The 23,846-nt window shown below is 44.8% G+C and overlaps 3 protein-coding genes across 3 annotated transcripts; 1 reads left to right on the top strand and 2 right to left on the bottom strand.

The window, feature by feature from the left end:
• Positions 1-2,605: 2,605 nt before the first annotated feature.
• Positions 2,606-3,300, bottom strand: LOC310776608 (complement C1q-like protein 4; the record flags this gene model as incomplete). The annotated part of the gene is made up of 2 exons (XM_083636785.1): positions 2,606-3,030; positions 3,198-3,300. The coding sequence occupies 2 exons, from the start codon at positions 3,298-3,300 to the stop codon at positions 2,606-2,608; spliced, it is 528 nt and encodes a 175-aa protein (XP_083492911.1).
• A 6,171-nt stretch (positions 3,301-9,471) lies between these two features.
• Positions 9,472-16,466, bottom strand: ftr86 (finTRIM family, member 86). The gene is made up of 12 exons (XM_083637293.1): positions 15,811-16,466; positions 15,321-15,416; positions 14,916-15,149; positions 13,936-14,098; positions 13,729-13,809; positions 13,308-13,355; positions 13,167-13,217; positions 12,943-12,984; positions 12,778-12,819; positions 11,989-12,054; positions 11,214-11,416; positions 9,472-10,264 (listed from the first exon to the last, which is right to left on the bottom strand). Exons 1-12 carry the CDS (start codon positions 16,321-16,323, stop codon positions 9,929-9,931), a joined length of 1,875 nt encoding a protein of 624 aa, XP_083493419.1. The 5' UTR covers positions 16,324-16,466; the 3' UTR covers positions 9,472-9,928.
• Positions 16,467-17,025: 559 nt separating this feature from the next.
• On the top strand, positions 17,026-23,790 carry nudt8 (nudix hydrolase 8). Its single transcript, XM_083637435.1, has 5 exons — positions 17,026-17,069; positions 17,861-18,757; positions 19,101-19,233; positions 20,382-20,459; positions 21,942-23,790. Exons 1-5 carry the CDS (start codon positions 17,053-17,055, stop codon positions 22,125-22,127), a joined length of 1,311 nt encoding a protein of 436 aa, XP_083493561.1. The 5' UTR covers positions 17,026-17,052; the 3' UTR covers positions 22,128-23,790.
• Positions 23,791-23,846: the final 56 nt, after the last annotated feature.

The raw sequence follows: 23,846 nt of genomic DNA, 5'->3' as shown, positions 1-23,846 counted from the left end.
GAATCCAGTGAGAGGAGCGTGACTGACAGCCAGTCACCCAATCATGACAATGCCATATTGTCATTCAGTCATGCTCCTCCTTATGGCATTGTGGTGATTGGGTGACGGGAAGGTGAATGGCAGAAGGGACACATGAGATATTCTGCAAACAGGCAGACGGGACGGGGCGGAATGCAACAAAGTTTGATGTTGTAGTCTGGCTGTCAGTGTTTGACTGCTTACAGTGATTGAGAGGCAATATTTATTTAATATATTTAATATATTATGTTTTGATTGAGAAGAAATACATACTCTAAGTTTAAGTTATTTGTCTTTGTATGATTACATTGTAGTCTGGCTGTCAGTATTTCACTGTTTAAAACTGACTTGGAGGATTTTTGTTTTTACTGAGAAGCAGTTAAGAAATAAATAAGGGTTTATAAAGTTATTTGACTTTTGTTTGATTACATTTCTTTCACTGAATATCAATGATTATAATACAAATTCATTGTCGTACTTTTTGAACAGGTTAGATAAATTGTCCAATAATATCACTATTAGACAGGTACTAATGCCAAGTCTTTTTTCTTTATAAAGCAAGGTAAGAGTGCACTATCTTGGGCGTGGGGAAAAAAAAGACTTGACTTGGGACTTGATTTGCCTTAAGACTCGATTTGACTTGACAAAACCTGTGATTTAAACTTGACTTGACATGCCCAAAACAAAATGACTTGGGACTTGCTTGAGACTTGGATTAAATGACTTGGGACTTACTTGAGACTTGGATCAAAGTGACTTGGTCCCATGTCTGTTATGAACTATGGGCCATGACTAAAAGGATGGGGTCGTGGACAAGCAGCCGGAATGGGTTTTCTCTCGAGGGTCGCTGGCATCTCCATAGGGATAAGGTGAGAAGCTTGGTCACCTTTGAGAGACTCAGAGTAGAGCTGCTGCTCCTTCACATAGAAAGGAGCCAGTTGAAGTGGTTCGAGCATCTAGTAAGGATGCCTCCTGGTCGCATCCTCAGGGAAGTTTTCCAGGCACGTCCAGCTGGGAAAAGGCCACACCGAGGACCAGGTGGAGAGATTACATCTCCACGCTGGCCTGGGAATGCCGTGGGATCCCCTGGTTAGGGCTGGTCCATGTGGCCATGGAAAGGAAAGTTTGGGGTCCCCTGCTGGATCTGCTATACCTCCATGACTAGAATAGAATAGAATAGAATAGAATAGAATAGAATAGAATAGACCTACTGACCTACTCCGAAGATCTTGACCAGGCTGGCTTTGCAAAGGTCCTGTAGTAAATTTCTGAGATCTGTCATGACTGAGTGGATCGAAGGTACCAGCACCTCCTCTTGAAGATAGCTCTCCTTGTTGGCAATCCCCGCCAGCTTCAGTCATCCCCCATACACCATCTCACCTTTGATGGCCTGGACATGCCCCTCTCCACCTCCACCTGAGATCTGTCATGACTGGATCGAAGGTACCACCACTTCCTCTTGATGATAGAGATGGTAGGGGAAGCAGGAGCAACAAAGCAAGGGAGAGAGGAGAGCTGTTAATGACAAAAAGGCCTCTACATCAAATGTAGGTAGTGGTGCTGAAACAATGGTTCCTTACCTTGTGTTGATCAGCAGCTTGTGGGAGCTCCTTCTCTCAGGCTCTTGGATTCTCCTCTGTACGTCTGTACACACACACACACACACACACACTCTCTCTCTCTCTCTCTCCTTGTCATCGTGGCAGAACAGGTCCAGGGGTTGCTGGTGTTGAGGGCAGGGTCTGGGGGCCACCGTGGTGGAGCTGAGGGTCTGAGGGCCACCGTGGGGAGCTGAGGGTACACACTCCTGCCCCGTCTGGTAGGACCTGCTTTGCTTTTAGCTTGACCTGTACAGAGTCATATTTGAGTTAGATCATCTCAATCAGCTGCACTTCTGTCATTCCGTACAGATATTTGTTTGGTATGTCACATCTGTAGAATGCAAAATAAAAGAGGAGCTCCAACCCCCCAAAAGCTACAATTTTAGACACAGCAAGTAACTTCAATCATGTTTAATACTTATGTCAATAGCTTTTTTGTTTGGTTATTGTTGTTATTGTGTTTGTGGATATTGATACAAAGTAACTCACAATGCCAACGACTTTTCATAAAATCCTGATTTATTTTCGATTACAGGCACACAGGTATTTAGCACTTTCCCATCACAGTGTACATCACATGAGTGAGGATCATGTCAGTGTGTAAAACAGCTGTTACAAAAACAAAGCTAGTCAAGCTGGGTGACATCAATCAGGTGTGAGGATAGTCAGAGGATGGCAAATGGCAGTAACATTAAGAACTTTATTTTGAAAGGTCTGTAATATAATCTTTGAAATTAGGACCTGATCTTAGAAAGGAGAGCGAAACATGATGGAATAGAAACAAGTGGGAGGATTGGATCACATAGGGGAAAGTATGGCAGGAATAAGAGATTAACAAGGTACAATGATCAATGTAGAATGACCTAATCTATCTGACCCTAACCTTGTCAACAGGTCAAGAGTTGGTACAATGTATCTGTCTGACCTTAACCTTGTCAACAGGTCAAGAGTTGATACAATGTGTGATGCCGCTATTGTTCCCTAGCTTAGTAGAGCAGAAAGCCAGTGAAAGTATTGTAGTGGGCTTTGTTGTCACACAGGAAGCAGCCGGGGGGCAGTTCGACGGCCACCCTATCGCCAGCCGCCAGCCGCCTGGCAAAAACAATGGTGGCGCTGTCTTCTTGGTCCTGCACGTTCCTGTCACTGGGGCCCAGCACCACCAGGTCGTTCACAGTCAGAGAGGCACAGGCGTCCAGGCTGTTTCCGGGAGCGCCCGCGTCGCTGTAGACGGTGAGGGCGAAGACATAGACGCCGGCACGGGGCACAGTGAAGACGCCGGTGGTCGTGCTGTAGTCATCTCCCACGTTGATGAAGACATGTGCGTAGATGATGACTTTTTTTTCACGATTCACACCGACGCAGACGTGCTCAGTGATGGGGCCCAGAGAAACGGAGAAGGCACTGCGGCTGTCTGGAGATGGAGAGGAGAGGGGATATTACGGTCAGGTTACGACAAATTTGATTTGAACGCCATTTTAGGTGACATTTGGAAAAGCTCTTTTGATCGGGTTGTGTGACAGGGTCGCTGTTGTAGGAGTGTGACGTGTGTGCAAGAGTGTTTCTTGGTGTATGTCCCACCTTTGACATTGTTGAGGGCCGTCGCCGTTCTATCCAACTCCTGTTCCAACACGTTGAGGCTCATGTTAAAAAAGGCCTCCATCCTCTGAAGCTGCTTATGCATCACGCAGCAGCCGCATGACGCGCTGTCCGTAAGACACACTAAACACACACACACACATCCAGACAAGATGAGCGTTATATGCACACACAACAGCAACTATGTATAGCCTACAACCAACGCAGGCTTGGCTTATCTCTCCATCACCATCATCCTCACCATTTGGACTGCTCCCATGGTCAGGTGCCGGCTGCCCTCCGTTCCAGTCATATTGGGCTACAGTTGCTCCCAGCAGACACAGCAATGTAATGGCTGCGAGGCGGAGAGAGCACAAGCATGTACAGTATCAGTGAAGCAGGGAAACACCTTGTGGCTTTATGTCAATCATCTTTTGCCTTTGCCAAGCAGTGCCAACTACCACAAGAACAGTGAGATCTGAACCGTTGCGTCAGTCAGTGCTTTACAATTACGCCTATATGTCTTCAAATACGGTCTTTGGTTTCGCACTAGGCCTCCACTTTCCATCGGGACATTTGACACCTGACTTGTTGTCACAGCGCTGACTTTGTTTTTAAATCGATTTCTAGACTCATTTCTGCAAGTCATTCTGGAGTCAATTTCTCTGTGGAGCTCCAAACACCTCCCTCCTACATGGCCAGTGGTTCTCAAATGGGTGGTCCGGGGACCCCCAGGGGCCCTTGAAGGGGTTCCAGGGGGTCCCCCCAGCCAAAAGGGGGGTAATTTATTTTCGCTATAATTCCATTCATAAGTAACACAATGACTATTTTGGTCATGGGTTTTATACACTTTCTGTAATAAAACATCTAAAAGCATCGATCCTATTATCATAATGGACAAAATCCTATCAAATGGGGGTCTGTGGTCTAATCTTTGTCAGTTTAGGGGTCCCTGGTGTGAAAACTTTTGAGAACCACTGCTGTAGGCTACTGCGATAGGCAAGGCAACATTATTAGTATAGCACATTTCATATACAGAGGCAATTCAAAGTGCTTTACATCAAATGGATCAAAAGAAAAGAGCATACAGAGGGGGGAGGGGGGGGGGTGTATAGAGTACCACAGGGATAACATATTTTTGTAGGCTTTTTCCAGAAATCGCCACCATTTGGTTCTTCAGTGGAAAAGTCTATACAAACGTGAATAACTTTTATGCCTTTCGAAGCGTTTTATAAAAATTGTGTAAAAAAAAAAGCATTTACATTCCGAAAGTCATAAAAGTTATTCATGTTTGTGAAGATTATCATGCAGAACCCAGATTCGCGTTCCCCATCAACGGTTGTCAACCACAGACCTTATTTTATGCATTTAAGCGAAACCCCGCCATGTTAAATCCCATAGACTTTTCCACTGAAGAACCCAAAAGCATACTTCCGGACTCATTCCTGCGGCTCTCTATTACAAGCGAAAAATAATAAACAGTAAGAATAATAAGATCCAAAAGGTTGCAAAATTATTAGCAGCACATCAGGTCAAATAAAAATATATTTTCACTTTGAGAGTGAATTCATATGCATTTTCCCCCTCAATAATGATATCTTCCTCTCTAAACGCACTTTTCCCCAATACTGGCTCACTGCCATTTGCAGTTGCTGCTAGTATTCCCAGTACTGCTCTTGGGTCAAATAAACATCTCCGATCTCACTGCCTCTTACAGACGTGTCTAGTATTGTCCGGTCAAAGCCTTCGCTCCATTCCCAATGGAGAAATATTAGACAAGGCTGAGGCCCCCATTCATCTTCTTCCTGGCCAAGATGCAGATACTTGGAAGCGTTTCTGGTCTCACCTCTCATGTTGAAGCTGGCAAACGATGATGGTCTCAGAAGATCAGAAGGATGGATGTGAGATAAACCGGCAGAGGGTCAAATGTCGGGGTTATATACCTTAGATAGAGCCCCTCCCTCCCTTCCTATTTGCCCATACACCTGTATACCTGGAGACGTATATATTTCCTCATCAGTGGGGGCTTCTCTCAAACACACACATACACACGCCCTCCAGGGCTTTGTCTTCCAGATGTAGGCCAGGTATCGGCTATCCTCCGGGGTAAGGTGCCCGCGAGGTTTCAAAGTGTTCCCATCAGCAGACAAAGACATTGTCCTCTCTCTCTCTCTCTCTCTCTCTCTGCATGCAGGCCCCCGCCTCAGCATTATGGGCAAATGTGCGTGTCATTGAGAGTGTGTCATATTGCATGTCAAAAAGAGAGTGAGCTATCATTGTGTGCAATGCTGAAGATTGTATCTGTTCATATACACTTGTCTCAAAGATGTTAAACGCGATAGATGTTTGTGTCAAGAGTCTCTAGGTAGCTGTGTTTATGATCTGCTTTGAACTAATTCCCATCCCAACATTATATTACAGGTAAAATGTGGTTTAGATTTGTACGACGTTGCGGTATCATTTTGTAGCCTATACCACCAGGAGTCCACTTCCCAATGGAAGAGAGATGCTTTGCACCCAAGAGGGGTGTAGCGATGTGTCATCAGCATTCACTTTATTTTCCTATTTTGTTGAACCTTTGCCATTACGACGGTACATGACAAAATGTTGCTAGCATGTGGAAAATGAGAGTCTCATTGTCCAACTGTAAATAATGTTAGATTACTGAAGATGAAACCAAAGCAAGACAATTTTTGCTCAAAGAAAAATGCTCAAAGAAAGTGAGGAGTAAGGAACTGAGATTCAATTAGGGCTACACACACATGCACACACGCGCACACACAATTAGATAACACAGAATAACGGAACACTGAGCTGAATATTACATATTTAAAACACATTCATGATGCCTGAACCAATTTCATAACTGTTATATGGAGCATTCATCAGTGATGGTTCTCCAGATAAACCACTTTTTGTGTTTGCCAGTAGGTGGCGCTATGCTGAATTGCATGAGATTCGGCACTGCACTCCATCAGGTCCCCCTAAGCACATTCCCCAAGTTTGAAATCGATCGGACTAACAGTTCTCGAGATAAACCGCTTTTCGTGTTTGCCAGTAGGTGGTGCTGTGACGAGTCTGTGAGTGGGGTATGTGGTGTGGGGGTGTCTGTGTCTATGGGGGGATGGCGTGGTATCTGTCGGATGGGCTGGCCATCACTCTCTTAATTCGAATTCTGTCAACAGCCAATCAGGTTCCTTTGTTTCACTCTCTCCTTAATTCGAATTCTGTCAACAGCCAATCAGATTCCTTTGTTTCACTCACACACACACACACACACACACACACACACACACACACACACACTGTGGACAATATGGTTGAAATCAACCTCACGATAATCATAATGATTTTTTTCATATCTCTCGGCCCGGGCAGTGCACTTCTTTTTACTTTTACCTTCAGTTGAGCAACAATGCATGCTTGAGGTGTCCCATCGGACACTGATTTGGAAATCCACCCCTCTTCATTCGTTACTTGACACCAAAGGTAAAAACAATGCTATTGTCTCTGCCCTCTATCCACCTTATTTTTGAATGCCCTGCTGTAATGCGTGCAAGGTCCGGTCTGAACGATTGTCGCAGCTTATTGCCATTTCCTCGTATGGTTAAAACTCCGACGCTGGGGAAAGAAAAGTTGCTTGTCACAATCACTCATTTGATGACTTATTTGAGGGAATGTAATACTTTTATCTATCACATCCACTATTTCTGTTGCTCTTTCAACAACTCTGGATATTTATCGACAAGATTTTTGCCAAGCTGGACATGATTTGCTCCGTTCGCCTGCAGCTGTCGTTTACAGACGGGCACTTGCTATGTTGTGTCTGTGTCAGGCTGTCAGCAACGTAACGGGGGGGGGGCACCGGAAGAAGCACCCACGTAAGGCATCATGGCAGCTAGAAATATGGTGGATAAATGTATTACAAAATCCTCATATAAACCTCTGCCACTTAATAGACTCTGGAACAGAAACCTGAATTGGCACACTATATGGGCAGTCATAATCCCACAATCCAAACCATTACATGATCATTATAAATGTATTCACAGGGCTCATCTCACACCTCCATGATTACAACAGACAGAGATCATCCATACTGTGACTTCTTCTTCTTCCTTGCAGTTAACTACACATGATAGGCACCTCTTGTTGGCGGGTCTTACAGATGCTAAAAGGATGGTAGCTACTTCCCCTTCCGGAAGACATTTAAAAAAAATCCTTACATAACAAGTTTTTAAGCCTGGCTGGAACCAAGCCAACGAGACACGTACTGAATTGTGACTGAGTGACCATAAAACATTTAACTCGGAGCAAAAACAAAAAACAAGAAATAAGAGATTCCCCTGCCCTGCCCTGCCCTGCCCTCCCCCTGTTTTTATTTTTGGTTTTTGCTCCAAGGAATTCTCTTCTGGACTGGCCCGTGACTGTTGAGTCTATACGAGGGATCAGCCGAGCAGCATTTTGGTAAACAAACCGCGTCACTGGGTGGCAACGGCAATGGAACCCATGGAGCCGAGTTTGAGCATCTGACTCCAGCCGGCTGACGGTGTTCACAATTTAAAAACTGCGATAGTTCACACAACTTTAACACGACATGCATATATTATACATCAAACTCTTGAGCTAATTCTGCTCTCACTCAGAATGTCAAAATATAAGCGATGTGATCTACACTTTTTTGAGATATTAACGTTTGTGTGGCACAACTCATACTAGTTAACTGCCGCAAGGTTACGCATTTTTGGGTGGCAGTGACGTCACGCTGATTCATTCTATTGCACAGCTGGGGCTTACAGCACGATTACATTGTGCCAAAACTCATCATATTGTCTGTTGGTGGAGGCTGCTGGAAACCTGTGCTTTACTGTGACTATTGGTAACTGGGTCCTGTGGGGAGGGGGGGTTTCAACAAGACCCAAAAGACCCCCATCCCTCCGATGCCCCCTGACCTCAGCCGGCTTAGTAACCCGCTGGGTTCCCCCACGGACATGATCCTACCCCCCCCCATCATGTCGCTTTAAAGGACTTTATATTTGGCACTTCATAATGTGATTGTTTCTCTGTATTGCTTTGTCTTCCTCTATTGATGTGACCGCTGTGCTGCATACTTGCACCAATTCAAATTCCTTGTTTGTAATCGGATTACTTACTGTAGCTATTAAAGGAGAATTCCGCTCATTTTCTCATAGTGGCAGAAAATAAGCTATTTACAGGATGGAAATGTACGTTCATTAGGCCGTTCTATCTCTATAATGCTTTATTTTCAGTTTATGTACTGGGCTGTGGCGTCGTCCACCAACCAGAAGGTCGGTGGCTCGATCCCCCGCTCCTCCAGTCCGCATGTCGAAGTGTCCTTGGGGAAGACACTGAACCCCAAATTGCTCCTGATGGCTGTGCCCGCACCCTGCAGCTTGCCGCCTTCGGTGTGTAAACGGGTGAATGTATAGGCGCTTTGGATAAATGCGCTGTATAAATGCAGTCCATTTACCATTTATCAAGAATGTACTATGGTGGATTAGTTTTTGTGGTGTGTCCTGTGTCTATGTATCACACACACAAAAAACCACAAGAGTGGAAAATTAGTATTCATCGTATTGAACCCAATGGTAGTGTTTGCTGTGATGTCAAACAAAACTGAATTTGTCACATAATATTCCTTCCTACCATACTTCATGTCTGAGTTTCTAAATAAAATGTGCTTGTTCTCATCAGTTCAGACAACAGAATTGTACGTCTCGATATCTCAAAATCACCACATCCTCACAATATAATCTCACTGAAAGATGAGAAGTGTTATTTATTATTGTCGTCCAGCCCTAGATTCCACCAGAGAAATCCTGGTTTCCACAGAACACAGGCATTAGCGCATTGGAGGTTTATAGATCAGATCTTATCCACGATCAGAGAAAGAACAGACAGACAATAGATCAATGAAGGTCACATACGCCTGCACTTCCCATGTAGGCCTACATTGAGTATACTGAAGATACAATGGAAGGGGGAGGAGCTAAAAGAAGTGGAGAGAGAGAATAAAGAAGAGAAAAGCATTTCAGACAGGCTGTAGGGTTCAAACTTGGGTGTTTTTTTCCCTAAGGAGTCCAAATAGTTTGTTGTTTCCTCTAAGTATGCAAAACCTGTATTACAGTTAAAGACGATATACAAGGACTACTCATACTCCTGAAAAAAGGTGTGTGAACTGTGAAAGTACTATGTATAATTAAAATCTTTATTTTGCTTATTCCTTTATTCATAACAAATACGTTTTTATACAAGTTTACATGAACAAAACAGGGTCATAGATGCAAAGCACCCTACTCTTAACAGACTTAGGCTAACCCTGAGAGTGGACCTGTCTCCAAAACGGCAATGAATGAATGAGTTACTTTCTGGATCCATGAGGTGCTTTGCATCTAAAAACATCAGCTGAATGGAGGCTGTGTACAAAGAACATTGGAGTAACTAGAGTCACAATAGAAGATAGACAACGAAATAAGTTATTGCAACAGTGTTATAAACTGCAATAGTCTCATTGTTCATCACCCCCCCACCCCCCGCCATTGCTATTGGATCAAATTCCAGAGCTCGAATTTTTGAAAGACATTTACTTCTCAATAAAATAGCACTACATGCTTCAAACCAGATGTGCAGATAGCAATGTAAAATGCATACATGAATACCCTATGTCCAACAAGGACCATGGTTCCAGAACAGGCCGTCGTTCAACTAAAAGCTCAGTCCAGTCGGCACAAAGTCACCGTGGCTCCCACCCCCGACCAGAACCTGAAACCTGGGTATAGTGGCCCAATGAACTGGCCCTGGTGCCAGTGGATGAGGTGGGCCTGGCTGTAGGCGATGCGGTAGAAGGCTAGGACCCCAGCATGCTGGTCCAGATAGACACCAACCCGTCGGGCCTTGGGCGAGCCCAGCAGGGTCTCCCGGCCTCCGTGCCAGAAGGAGAAGCCTGTCCCGGACCAGTACAAGCTCCAGGACAGGGCGTTGTGGCCCAGGCGGCTCTGGTCGTCAGTACTCTTGCGTTCCATCTCCTTGTAGGCCACCCCGATGCTGATCTGCACCACAGCAGAGGGGAAACCATTGGGAATGGAAGCAAAGGAGTGATGGGAACACACAGCTAACAATGGCAGTTCAGTTGAGATCATACTTTGCATGTTGGCCACTCCAAATGGCAGCCAGAGGTACTGCTTGCAAAATCTTAACTTCAATAGTCACAAATCATGTGACTTGAGGTCAGTAGACTGCACACGCCATGTTCATGTTTACCAACCCGTCCGGTCTGTGATGCTTTATATACCAAATATGACAAAGGGATGAGAGAGGTAAAGATCTCAAGTAGGAATGGAAGGTCTCTGATTCCACTTCTTTAGCTGATACGATGAGTCTATTTTTAGCAAGCTAGGGGCTAGCTCGTAGCTCCGTCTGTGAAGCCAATGCGGAAGTAACGTAGACCTGCATTCTTTTGAATGGCCTGCAGGGGGCGACTCCACTGGCTGCAAAAATAAGTCTAATTACATGGAAGTGAATGGGAAAATGGCCATACTTCTCACTTGAGTTATGGCCCAAGTAAACACTTTCCTAATGAGTTTCTGGTCTCAATCGCCAGTTTCAAGTCTTCTTCAATACAGCCTGATGATCATTTTGTAAAGTATGGTCCCATTTAGAGTAAAATAGATTAAAAAGACTATGTTTTAGGGCGTGATTGACAGGTCGCCTGTCCAGTGATTGCGCAGCTCACTGATCACAGACCAATAGCAGGCGGCGCTGCAGCTCTTCTCGTCCAAATTCACATCACCTGTGGCTCCAAATAACCAAGATGGTGACGGTGAAAACTCCAGCCTCAAGGCTTCAAAACGGGAGTCGAAAATCCAATGGGTGACCATAGCACGGTCTATGATTTTTAGATAAAGATCTTGATCATTCGATCAAGATTTGCATTAAATTGCATGACACATACAACTAGCTGAATCTGCATGCAGTACGTCGATCCCTGTGGATCCTTACCTTCTGTCCAGTCCACTCCACCTCCCAGTAATAGGGGCTGCCAGCCAGGGGCTCTTTGCAGAGGACCTGTCTCCAAAACTGGAAGCGTTGTGTATTGTCTGGTGGGTTCAGGTTCTCAGCACGCAGCGTGGCCTTACGACCCCCATCTGACTGCAGCAGGTGGCGATACCCAGTGTTGGGGTCCATCGTGGGCTGAAAGCGAACTGGAGGGAGAGAGTACAATTCACCAAAGGCTACTGTTGTCTCGATGGCAAATTAAAAGTTGGATCACTATGGTTTAAAAAAAAGTTGCATCCATTTCCTGTTGAAGAACTAGAAATGCACTCGGAGAACGCAGACCTCTGCCAATAGCCTGGGTAAACCCAGCCCCCAGTGACCTGCTCTCAGACAGACCCTGCTCACTAGTCACTATACCTTGTGACTAGTGAGCAGGGTCTGTCTGAGAGCAGGTCACTGGGGGCTGGGTTTACCCAGGCTACTCTGCCAAGGCCAATAGGCTACTCCAGTCTGCTACTGTATGAATAACCCTGTCCCTAGCTATGGCCCCTTTTCCCTAGCCCCGCCCCCGCCCCCTCGACCCGAATCGGATTGGATCCTCGCCAAAATGTAATGGGGTCTTCCTTGCCCCATGCTACACTCTTCCACCAAATTTCATGAAAATTGCCCTGGTAGTTTTTCCATAATCCTGCTAACAAACAATTGACAGAATGACAGACAGACAGACAGACCGCACTGAAAACATAACCTCCTTGTTGGAGGTAATAAACAGACTCACATTTCAGCATGTCCTCTCTAGTCTTGGGCTCTGGGTTCACAACTCCCACTGTTGTCACAGAAGATGCTACAAAGAGCAAAATGACAAGAGAAATAAATCACTGCAAAACTCACAACATTCATAGGGGGAAGTTGACAGCTTCTAATGCGTCAGTATACATCAGATCAGCAATACATCATTTTGTAGGCGGTTCATGGTCTCGCCTCCTTTTAGGGGGAAAACACAAGCCACTCACAGTCACCGCCAGTACCAAAAAATATATATAGGAAAAATAACAGAATGAATCTCGTTTATTAATGACACAAAGACACCATGACATGACAATATAATACAACTCGGCCGGCCACAAAATATGCAAGATACATCAGAATTAATAACAACAATATTACTGACCCATCTAAAATCATGTGACTCATGTCTGTGACCTAGTTCCGGTGTCCGCCTGCTGCTGATTTAGCCTTCCTACATTAAATGCCGTTGTAGTGGAGCCCAGCCTCGTTGTAGGCTACTTGGCTCAGCCTAGACTGGGGCTCTGACATGAGTCATATGATTTGAGACGGATAAAAGTAATATTTCCGGTGTATCTTGCGCATTCTATGGCCAGACGAGTTGTAATATATTGTCATGTCATGGTGTCTTTGGGTCATTAATAAATTAAATGAATTCTGTTATTTTTCTATGATTTCTATTGTATTTGGTACTGCTATTTTACATTGAAGTCAACGGCGAGTGGTTTGTGTTTTGCCCCTAAAAGGGGCCGGGACCATATTGCAGATCTGATGTATTTACCTTGAGCTTGAAGAGGAGGGCGTGGTGGAGGAGCGGCCGAAGCTGTCAAGAGAGTTAGAGGAAGAGAGAGGCCACCAAAGGAAAAATAAATATTAAATCCATGACATCTCACATCAATAAAACAACTTTAATTGTGTAATGGTGTAAGTACTCCTATCCATTTACCTTGACGACGAGCAGGGGGTAGTGGTGGAGGGGTGGAAGAGGCTTCATTCACAATGGAAGAGAAAATTAGGATAAATGAAACAAAACACACCACATGTATAGCACTATACCATGTTCTCAAAGAGAATATGGTATAGTGTCACTGGACACAGAAGTCAAGGAGAACATGGTATGCAGTAGTGTCACTGGACACAGACAGCCATTAAGTAACTAAACTGATGTACCTTGAGGTCGAGGAGGGGGTAAAGGTGGAGGGTTTGTCGTCATCTCATAAACTAGAGAAAAGGACATTTGGGTTATGAGAAAATGGAACTGTTTTCTTCCAATCAATACATTACTTTGATATGTGATGATGCAAAGTGTACCTGCATTTAGCTGAGGGTTTGGGTGCTTTTCTTGTGCTGCGTTGTTTCCTACAAAAACAGCAAAACACTAAGTTGTTTTTTTTATTAACTTGGCCCCATCTTAAGCCCGGTGCAAGGCATTGTCATTGCTAGTTTCTAGCACTCAAAATCAGATTTTCTTTTCCTTTTAATTACCACTGGGTCAGTACATCAGAGACCACTGGGTCAGTACATCAACACCACTGGGTCAGTACATCAACACCACTGGGTCAGTACATCGACGGAATGCGTTTCAGCGACCCAGTGGCAATTAAAAGGAAAAAAGGGCGATTTTGAGTGCTAGAAACTAGCAATGACAACGCCTTGCACCGGATGTAAGATAGGACCTGTGGCCTTTCCAAGAAAACCTGTGCTTATGTGTTGAAGGGTTATTGTGAGTTACCTGTGTTCTCTGCAGTGGCCTGACTGTCATCACCTGCTGCAGCCACACCATTTGCTACTGGAGCCATGGAGCCATCATTCACTACAAAAGGACAGAGGGCCGTTTAACAATAACATAGAATAGAATACAATATAATATAATACAATAATAGAATAGAATAGACCTACTGAACCAGATATTACCCCATCCTCTCCATCCACTACTGACCTACTCTGAAGATCTTGACCAGGCTGGCTTTGCAAAGGTCCTGTAGTGAATCTCTGAAATCTGTCATGGCTGAGCGGATCGAATCTACCACCACTTCCTCCTGATCCAGCCCTGACTCTTCTCTGGCTCCGGCCCGGCCCGGCAGCTCCAAGATCAGGAAGTTCTGGAGAACAAACAGCACCAATTAGTGCAAGGAGGATTGACTGAGGTTCTGGTTGTACTGGTGGTGAATCCCGTCCTTTATTTATCCAGGGCAAACTGACTGAGCACAACTGCATGTTTTCAGTAACACTTTGTTTCACATTTATTGACACAAAGTGATGTTGATCAAATCAGTAGCTGTACCTGATTTAGGGTAAAAGGATGTGTTTTTTGCAGATGTAACTAAAGATCATCCAACATGCACAAAACCCAATAATCCATAATCTCAGGATTATATTCCATTCCCAGTGGCCCATGTGTTTAGCCTGATGTCGCCAGACCAATGCGTAAATGCGAATGAGTCTGGAATCTCTCAGCTATTTCCAGGGGGCGTTACCAACAAGTGCAGTCCAAAATGCCTCAACCAATCAGAGCAATGAAATGTGTGACAGTGCAGAGTAACTGAAATAAGTAAACAGACCAACTGATCAGCTGGTTTGTCAACCACCATGAGATCAGCTGTTACAGCGAGCCGGTCATTATCGTGAAATAAATCCCGACAGGATGATTCAGGAACCCGACGTGAAGCAACTGTTAAATTTACCAGAACAGCGTTCATAGCAACGGTCTGCTAGCAGCGGTGTACAGAAATAACGGACGTGCCATGAACGTGATTGACCAATCAGATGAAAAACCGTAATAAAGAGACTGTGATTCGCCTGGCCATATTCATGCCAGGTGGAAATCTGTTAGAATGGGAGGGTGGCCAGACGCATCTGCCAGAGCAAATAAAACCTGAGCTGGCAGACTGGTCAGGTTCCCAGGCTCCCATGTGTTACCTTCAAGAAGCAGATGTGGTCCTGCATGTCTGCCAGTCTGCTCATCTCCTCACTCCTCCAGCGGAGCTGTGCCACCTCCTGCTCCAGCCTGTGGATCTGCCCCTCGGCCCGGCTGCACAGCGCCGCCTCATGGGTGCTGAGGAGCTCGCCCATCTGGCTGCCCATGAGCTCCACACTCTTCATCAGCTCCGGGAACAAATCTGCACTCTCCCGCTGCAGAGCCTGGACCGAGGCCTGCGAGTGGAGACGGGGGAAGAGAGGGAGACAGGAGGGTGACGGGTGGTGAGCGGATGATAAGAGGAAGGAGGAGCGATAAAGAGAGGGAGAGAGTAGAGCCGTTAATGAGGCCTCTAGTCTTCATCACACTAAGATAGTGATGCTGAAACCGAGGCAATAGATCCTGACCTTATGTTGACGAGCAGCTTGTGGGAGCTCCGTGAGCTCCTTCTCAGTCTCTCCGATTCTCCTCTGTACGTCTGCCTGCATCTGAACAAGCTCATTCTGGGGACACACAACACACACACACACACACACACACACACACACACACACACACACACACACACACACACACACACACACACACACACACACACACACACACACACACAATGTAGCAGCAATATGAAAACAGGAAACAAAAGAAAAACTCATTGACAAAAATGGGCTGAGATGAACATTGATTTCAGTCACTTGTGCAGAAGCAAAATCTCTTTCAGGAAATAAGTGTTAACCTGACTGGTTGTTTAACAAGAACTTCAAGTTCAGCTGCATTGTGAAAACACTGCACTTGTGACAACACAATACTTTGTTCACCTGTATGAAACAGTCCTCTACACCAAATTAAATAAAAGTAAAAAATAACATAAAATAAAAATCATTCTCCAATACATACCTGTCTCTGTCTCCTCTCTTCCTCTGGTCTGAGCACACGATGGCCTTTGTGTCCATGCTGACAACACTCCTCACACACACACTCCTTGTCATCATGGCAGAACAGGTCCAGGGGTCGCTGGTGTTGAGGGCAGGGTCTGGCGGCCACCGTGGGGAGCTGAGGGTACACACTGCCCTGCCGCTGAGGAGCTCCATCTGGTAGGACCTCCAAGTAGATAGGCATTGATGGTGGGGCAGAGGAGATAGACATGTAGGGGCTCTGCTTGAAGCTGTTGGTTCTCAGTTTCTCCATAGCCTCCACTAGGACAGTGCTCCTGGCCAGGGAGGGTCGAGGGGTGAAGACCTGCCTACACTGGGGGCAGCTGTACTGGCCCTTGGTGCCCCCCCTGTCCCAATGCCCCTTGATGCAACCCAAGCAGTAGGAGTGTCCGCAGGGTAGGGTGGCCGGGTTGTTCATGTTCTCCAGGCAGACTGAGCAGATGAAGGTCTCCTCTTCAGACCAGGCTGAGGCCATGGTGTTGGGTGGAATGAAGAAGGGTGAGCTAGAGTTTCCAGAGGTCAGACCTGCCTGGGGGTATGGATAACCACAGGGTTCCTTAAGGAGTAGGCTAAAGAACGAGGAATAATCTTATCACGGCACCCAAGTTGCAGCAACGCACATGGGGAAGGCTAAGCTGAAATGCCAATGCAGATGCGTCACATGCTCTTTAAAAATCCATGCAACCTGGCAGGGCTCAGGGTGGAACTGGAAGAACAGGTGGGGCAAGGAGTTTCTCTCTGATGTCAAAGGTGCGTCAAGCATGTCATAAATGTTAGGCCTATGGAATAACAGTGATATAGCCTATGGTACCACTGTTGACCACTCTTACAGTATATAAAATATGGACACATCTTATTTTGGCAAATAAGACTGTGGTAGGCTCCTTATCGACTAAAATAGAAGTGAGCGACTGACCACTATGGTGTCAGCCTCGTCAGTGATGCAAATGAAAAGGAATCTGAAGAGGACCGACTGGTTTTTCACCTTCTCTTAGACTGACACATCTGGGACACTATGAAACTAGCAGGGGTTTTCCTGACGGTTTCACCAGGTCACCTCTCCTCCCCCTGTTTACTGATACCAAATACTACATGGGGAATAGTTGTTGTGAAATAAGTTTGCCATAGTACAGTGAGGGCAGGGCTTACTGAACTGAACGCCATCTAGTGGCAGCCAGCTAACTGGGCGAAGGGCCAGCTATCGATGTTTCAACTTTCAAGGTGAGCATGGTCAGCTTTCAAACTAGCTGGTTACATTTTACTTTTAAAATGGGGGCACTTTGATGCGGGTTGACTTTGAGATGGAGACGCCCGATCATTGTTTTTCAACCAGTACGAAATTTAGCACCGGGGTTACATTCTATTTGTCCTTCTAATTTTGCCGGTTTTATGCTAGGCTATTAGCAGGCTAGTTAGCATGCGTAACAGTTTGACAGCTGACTGAACTAGGTTAACGCTAATCAGCGTTTTGTGGATAACGCTAGCTGACAGCAGAGAAGCAACAAAGCTGACAATTGTACCAGGTATAGTGTCATTTTAGACTACTGATAGCTACCAGCTAGCTAGCGTTAGCTACAAGTTAGCATGTCAAAGTTTGACAACAGTGGACAGGTTGGATTGACTTGACAGCTGAACTCCATGGTTTTGAAGAATTGTAACGCCAAATTAAGTTATCCGGATCCATAACAATAGCTGGAGTGAACCGAACAGATGGGTAAACCTAAAAGTGTCGCTAGCTACTGCTAACAGTTACATTTGCTTGGTAAACATCCGAGCTCGCTCGCATCAGCAGCGAGGCTTCTGTTCTGAGATGACAGCCCCCTCTACTCACCACTAGGATCCTCCTCCTCTCAAGCAGGTGGAGGGTGGAGACATGTTGGCTTTTCAAGGTCTACTCAGCTGGGAAATAGATACTCCAAATAATGTATAATCAAATACTGATAATTTTTTACTTGATTCATATGATAATGAATGGTCTTATATGGCTTCTATGTTTCCATTTCTTTCTCTAGAATGTTTAGGGGTCCTCAGATCCTGACTGGTTCCATAAGGCCAGTGCTGCTCAGAGTGAGAGACCCCCACTTCCCTGCTGTATCTGAACACTTATGTACCAGATGGCATGGTGCTAGAGCTGGGCACGACAGGAGAGACGAAGGGGACAATAGCAGAGGTGGAGGAAAGGAAGGATTGTCATTAACCAAAGAGACAGCAGACGCGGCACTCTCCTTGTCAGGCTCGGACTGTGATAATTGTCAGCTGAAATTAGCTTCATCCCAAAACTTCATACCCAAAGCGTTTCTGCCCAGCCGTCACCAGCCGTCTCAGGTCTCAAAAGCCAAGTTAGCATCTGGCACCTTGAAGTCCATCATATTGGAAGATTTAGCACAAAATCCCAAAGCCCTGAAGAAATTGCATGACTGTTCCATCCACACCACGTGCCTTCCACCCCAGAGACGCCCATGGAACACTAACCAACCTTCACTTAGTTTCACTGCTAAAACTCAGGGTCTTCTTCTTCAAACCCATTCATTTTACAGACAATATCATAGACCTGTTAGCTCGTCGACACACAGGCCATGGACTTTGAACCACTTCCAGAGTGGACTTTCGCCCTGCAGCCTCTCTTTTCCCCAGAACAGAGCTGCCCATCTGGCTGCCCAGTGCGAGGCAACTGCCTTGAGGGGCTGCCTGTCCCCAGAGAATGAAGAGAGGTGTCGACAGAGCCTGGGGCCCAACCTGAAGCTCTATGAGGGGGCCAAAGGAAGGAGAGGGTCGATTCAGACCCAGGGAAAGGGCCAGGGGAGATGCGCATCCGTCCTGGTCTCTCTCTGTTCTGTGGAGGGGGAGCCGGCGTTCCTCTTCACCCTGCGCTCCAGCGCACTGAAGGGCAGACACAAGGGAGATGTCAGGTTAGTGCCGGGCTAGTACCATACCTCATAAATAAAACTGTTTCTTTCTGTAGATGTTAAATTATATTAGATGAAATTATCCCCATAGGAGAATTGGGTCATTGCCGAAGCAGATAACAGGATACTGTAAAAAAAATTATATAAATAAGAATAGAGCAAATGGGGGGAATTAAACTAGCAATTTCTGTTATGAAAATATGTTTGTAAAAATAGACGGATGACAAAATATGACGGCATGACAAAGTAAATGAATGGAAAATATACAATATATTTATAATATGTATGAGAAAACTTGAGTGTGTGCACAGCAGTGTATTACAAACTCATCTCCTTCCGTGTGTAGCTTCGCAGGAGGGAAGAGCGATCCGTCCGACCGAGATGTGGTGGCCACGGCTCTGAGAGAAGCCCGGGAGGAGCTGGGTGTTACCGTGGCAATGGAGCAGGTGTGGGGTGTGCTGCAGCCTCTCAGGGACATGGTGAGGGGGAAACCAGCAGACATCAGACCTTTTACTGATTCTCGGCCTTTGGCAGGAAGTTCAGATTATGAGCGACAGAGCTACAGGAAGTAAGTCATTTTCCGCGGGAGTCGGTGACACAGAGCTGCGTTGAAGTTGAGTTGACCTCAGCCTTGTTCACCCACCAGTGACAACCAATCACAACAGCGAGGAAATTGTTGCTGAAGGTGCTTTCAGTTCTCAAACCATGTTCACACTGCACAGAAATTAAAATTAAATTAAAATTGAAATGTATAGGCCTGCAGATCCCTACAATATAAAAAGGGAGGATATATGATACAGGAACAATCTACTGTCATTCTATTACATATACTTTGTTATTGAGTTAATTATTACAATTTCCATGAAGTGCTTGCTTATCATTACTGTAAAAAAAAGTTGTCATTATGGAGCTTATTTGATGGTACACAAGCTCGTGGTGGCATTCATGACATGTAGAGTTCTACTTGTAGGGAGAATTGGCGACATTACACCGGGTCACGCTTGCCCATATTGTAGCTTGTCAGTCAATATGATGACTACTGTAATTGTGACATCATATTGTTGTGAAATCTTCAGCTAAATGTAGTACGGTATTTTGTTTTAGAGGTCTTAAAATGTTGTGGCTCCTTGGTAAGTTTGTTTGTTTGTTTTTTTCCAGTGAGAGTTCAGCCCAGATGCTGTATTTTCTGATAAGTCTACAGTCGTCCTCATTTTCACATTTATTTCAATAGCAAAATTGGTTTTATAATGTATTTCATTCTCATCATTGCCATGAAAGTATTACATTTAGTGTGATGATTGCAGACATCCTCTCTACATACTGCAGTCCACTACCCGACAGACTCTGGTTTGCCATAAAGTCAAATATTTTTCCTGCAAGGAATTGTATCAAGAGAGCTCAGCAGAATGTTGTTATTGGCCTAGTAGCCTCTAAGCACATCTGAGTTTTCCGATACACACAAAACACTAGAATTAAGACAAGGAAAAACATAGGCATTTCTATCACTTGTCTAATTAGCAGAAGCGGCATTTCTCTCACTTGTCTAATTAGCAGAAGCAGTCTTGGTATTCTGCTATGAAACATGTCTCTGGATCTGATGCTGTTCCTGTCTTTTCTCTCTCCACAGTCAGGGATGATGATTGCCCCTGTCCTGGCTAACCTCGGGCCCATAGAGGTGCTGTCCTTCAAACCAAACCCTGGAGAGGTATTACACAGTAGTCATCCAATTCCTATTCTATCACTTCCCTATATTTTATATCCACCCTAAAACGACAGATTTCCACTTGTCTCAAAATTGAAATGGCTGGAGGTTGTTGTTTCTTTGGTTGTTTGACATGGTGGCAATTTATCACCAGCCAGCTAACTAAATTCTGGTCAATTTTGGCTGATAAGTTTGTTTCCTGAACAGTGTACCAGATACTTTGTCACCAAAAAAGAAATCATAATTTTATTGTGTTGTATGTTTCTATATCTGGGTAAAAATAAGTAGTTGGTGTGTGTATTTTGAATACATGTACACAAGCCACTGAGGCCCCCAAAAAAGAAAGGGGCATTAAGTAATCAATGACTTTTAATCACCTCTAATCACCTTCTAATCAGCGACCAAGAAACTTTTTTTATTTTTTATTTAACCTTTATTTAACCAGATAGGACATTTGAGATACAAGATCTCTTTTGCGAATGTGATCTGAAACAACACCAGTATGTCCCTGGTGGCCTGTACCTGTAATTGACACAAACAAACTGTTAGAGAAAATGTTATCAGACTCACACACTATAGATCAGTACCCCCCCTTAAAGCTTTTAGTTATTAATTTAAATACATACACACTATCTATCCTCATACACATACTGTACTCTCCTCCTGTCTGTATGGTACTCTGAGAAGAACACCGTACATGATTGTGTCTTTATCTGTCATTGACGTCCTTTCCCTAGGATAACAGCTCCTCTCTTTTGACTGTCTTGGCCTATTGTATACCGCCGTGTCTCCACACTATCTCTGACCTTCATCTCACGCAAATGTAATCTCTGTGCCACAGCTTACTGTACTGTAGCTACTGTGATGACGCATTCTGTATCAACTTACTGTACCGACTGTGGATTCGAAATAACGAAGGTTATGCCAAACCCCACATAGGTTACGCTAAAACCACCACCGCAAAGCGTCCTACCTGTAGTTGGCCAGTCGGCAGGAAAGTATCGCGGGACTTTACGAGACTTGGTGACCGAGATCACGTTTGAGGCAATTTGATCCCTGGGAGACTCCAGGAAATGGCCTGGGGCGAAATATCACTCTGGTGGATGTTGAGGGATCACATTACCACGACATGTGGCGAAAACGGGAATAAAAATAGCTATTTAGATGCAGGAAAGACAGGCTCACACTTGGCCCCAAATCAGCTCCATTTTACAACTGACTTGGACGATATTGATCTCAAAACAACGCTAGGACGGCCAGAAATGCCGCGGACATCGCTGGGTGAGTGGCCAAATCATAATTATTGCCAGGAGATGGGTCCAGGTTAAAAAAAAACGAAATTCTCCTTTAATATCAGCACCAGACAGAGTAATTGAGTCTTTGGTACAGTCTTTGGTCTGGGTTCAAATCCAGATTGAAATTTGATTCTAAATGAATGCCAAAATTGTAACATGTCGGGTTTTTTTTGGGCTGTGTCTACCCCAGGTGGAGGAGATCTTCACCTTGTCGCTGTCCCACTTGTGTAACCTCCGGAACCGTGGCTACACACACTTCCGCACTGGCGACAAGTATGGATACACACTTCCAGTGTTTTGCAATGGCAAGCATCGAGTGTGGGGCCTGACAGCCGTCGCCCTGGACCACACCCTCAAACTCATTGTGCCGCCTTAGCAACTGGCTCAGCCAATGACAGCTGTACGACTTAAGCACAGGAATATAATTCGTGATGACTGGATGATTTGATTTTGAATCATGTGCAATCAGCAGGTCTTGATGTAGCAAAGTCAGTGCAGGCATCAATGTGAATACAGATACAGATAGATATTTATTGACCCCCTCTCACTTATGATGGGAAAATCCTTTCATGATTGTACGTAATACAGTACTTAGGAGGAGGGTATTTTCACGTTTTGCACTTTCTGAGCCTGGGGTGAATAAGAATATGTTGAATGGAATGGATCGGTGTGTAAACATGATGACCAACTGGACTGATCTAGAAGAGAAAGTGTAGCTATGGAGCTGATAAAAAAAAATATTACATCAACGGGATTGCCAGTATTTGAATGCACCTGATCCATTCTGACTTACCTGAACCCTCCATACTATCAATAATCATATAGGGACCTCTTAAAGGGATAGTTCAGATTTTTTTTGACGTGGGGTTCTATGAGGTTTTTGCAGACACTACATTACACTCAGTGCATTCATTGGACCCCCGGGGCGCTCGCAGTTTGGAGAAGTGCAGACCGGCCGCGTCAGGCACAGAGCGCTGTGTGCTGCTGTAAATGGGGGCCATGAGCAAACACGTCATTTAGCCCCCTAAACCCACCTAAACAAATCAATATCAGTGTTCATGTACGCTATATTTTGACCATTTTTAGCGCTTTACTTTGCCGTCAAACAGCCATTATTCCTACATGAAGCAAGCACTGTGCCGAGCGTGCAGATCAGCTGTTTGCTGAGTCAGACTTTCAGTGGTTTATTGGACAACAAATAGGCTACAAGAAAGAAAAGATGTGTGATTATGATAGCGATGATGAAATGCTGTTCAAGATGGAGACAAGATGCAGTAAATGCAGTCAAATTACCATTTACTCTCACTGCAGCCTATGCAATAGATGTGGGTAATGGGTATGTGTTAGAAATGGTGACTGCAGCGGTATTCTAAATTAAATAGGAAAAACAAAATCTTTAGGGGTTATATGGTAACTCGTTTCATTCATATCTTACCTGAGGGTTGGGTATCGCAGTGCTTTTCAGTAAGGGTTTATCCTTATTTGGCAGTGTCTGCAAGTACCTCATAGAACCCCACATCAAAAAATCCGAACTATCCCTTTAATTGCCCAAATGCTTACAAATCCTTCTTTGACCTTCATCTGTTCTGCAACTCCAATTATCAATGAAATTGATTTAATAAGTTAATAACGAATCATAAGCTTTCACCTGGTCTTATAATATTTTGTACAATCATCCATCATGCCATATAAAGATCAGTGACCGGAATATGGCGTTTCGGATCGATCAACCTGAACCAGCAGCAAAGCTCCTCTAACGAAGAAAAGTTAACTGAAAATGGTGAGCAGTATTCTCCGTAGATGGGTGTTGAAAAGTAGATGAAATCATTCACATTTCAAATGTCACTTTCTGTGCCAGTTGGAATATGGGTAGCCTGTGTAGCACATGGGGAGACTTCTGTTCTGTTATTGTTTCAGGCGGGCTCAGTCAAGCACAGCTCAAATACAGGCAATGATTTCCAGTGCGATTCAACCCACGTCTGTTTCCCATTCTCCCTCCCACTGCAATCACTGAAATAATATGAGCACACCATGCTCTGTTGAACAATGCAATAAATGATGTTTTATGATTAAAAAAAAAAGCTGTTCTCCATGT

The sequence above is a fragment of the Poromitra crassiceps genome (assembly GCF_964638095.1).
Source record: "Poromitra crassiceps genome assembly, chromosome: 5".
Taxonomy (NCBI): Eukaryota; Metazoa; Chordata; class Actinopteri; order Beryciformes; family Melamphaidae; genus Poromitra; species Poromitra crassiceps.
Note: the sequence above shows the minus strand (reverse complement) of the source record. Positions and strands in the feature narration are given on the sequence as shown.

Excerpts from the sequence above, each read along its gene's own strand:
- nudt8 (XM_083637435.1), top strand. Across the intron at positions 18,758-19,100 it reads AGACACAAGGGAGATGTCAG|CTTCGCAGGAGGGAAGAGCG; the intron begins GTTAGTGCCGGG and ends TTCCGTGTGTAG. Across the intron at positions 20,460-21,941 it reads TCAAACCAAACCCTGGAGAG|GTGGAGGAGATCTTCACCTT; the intron begins GTATTACACAGT and ends TGTCTACCCCAG.
- ftr86 (XM_083637293.1), bottom strand. The coding sequence starts at position 16,323 with ATGGCCTCAGCCTGGTCTGAAGAGGAGACCTTCATCTGCTCAGTCTGC. Across the intron at positions 15,150-15,320 it reads AAGCTGCTCGTCAACATAAG|GCCTCGGTCCAGGCTCTGCA; the intron begins GTCAGGATCTAT and ends CTCCACTCGCAG. Across the intron at positions 12,985-13,166 it reads ACCCCCTCCTCGACCTCAAG|CCTCTTCCACCCCTCCACCA; the intron begins GTACATCAGTTT and ends TTGTGAATGAAG.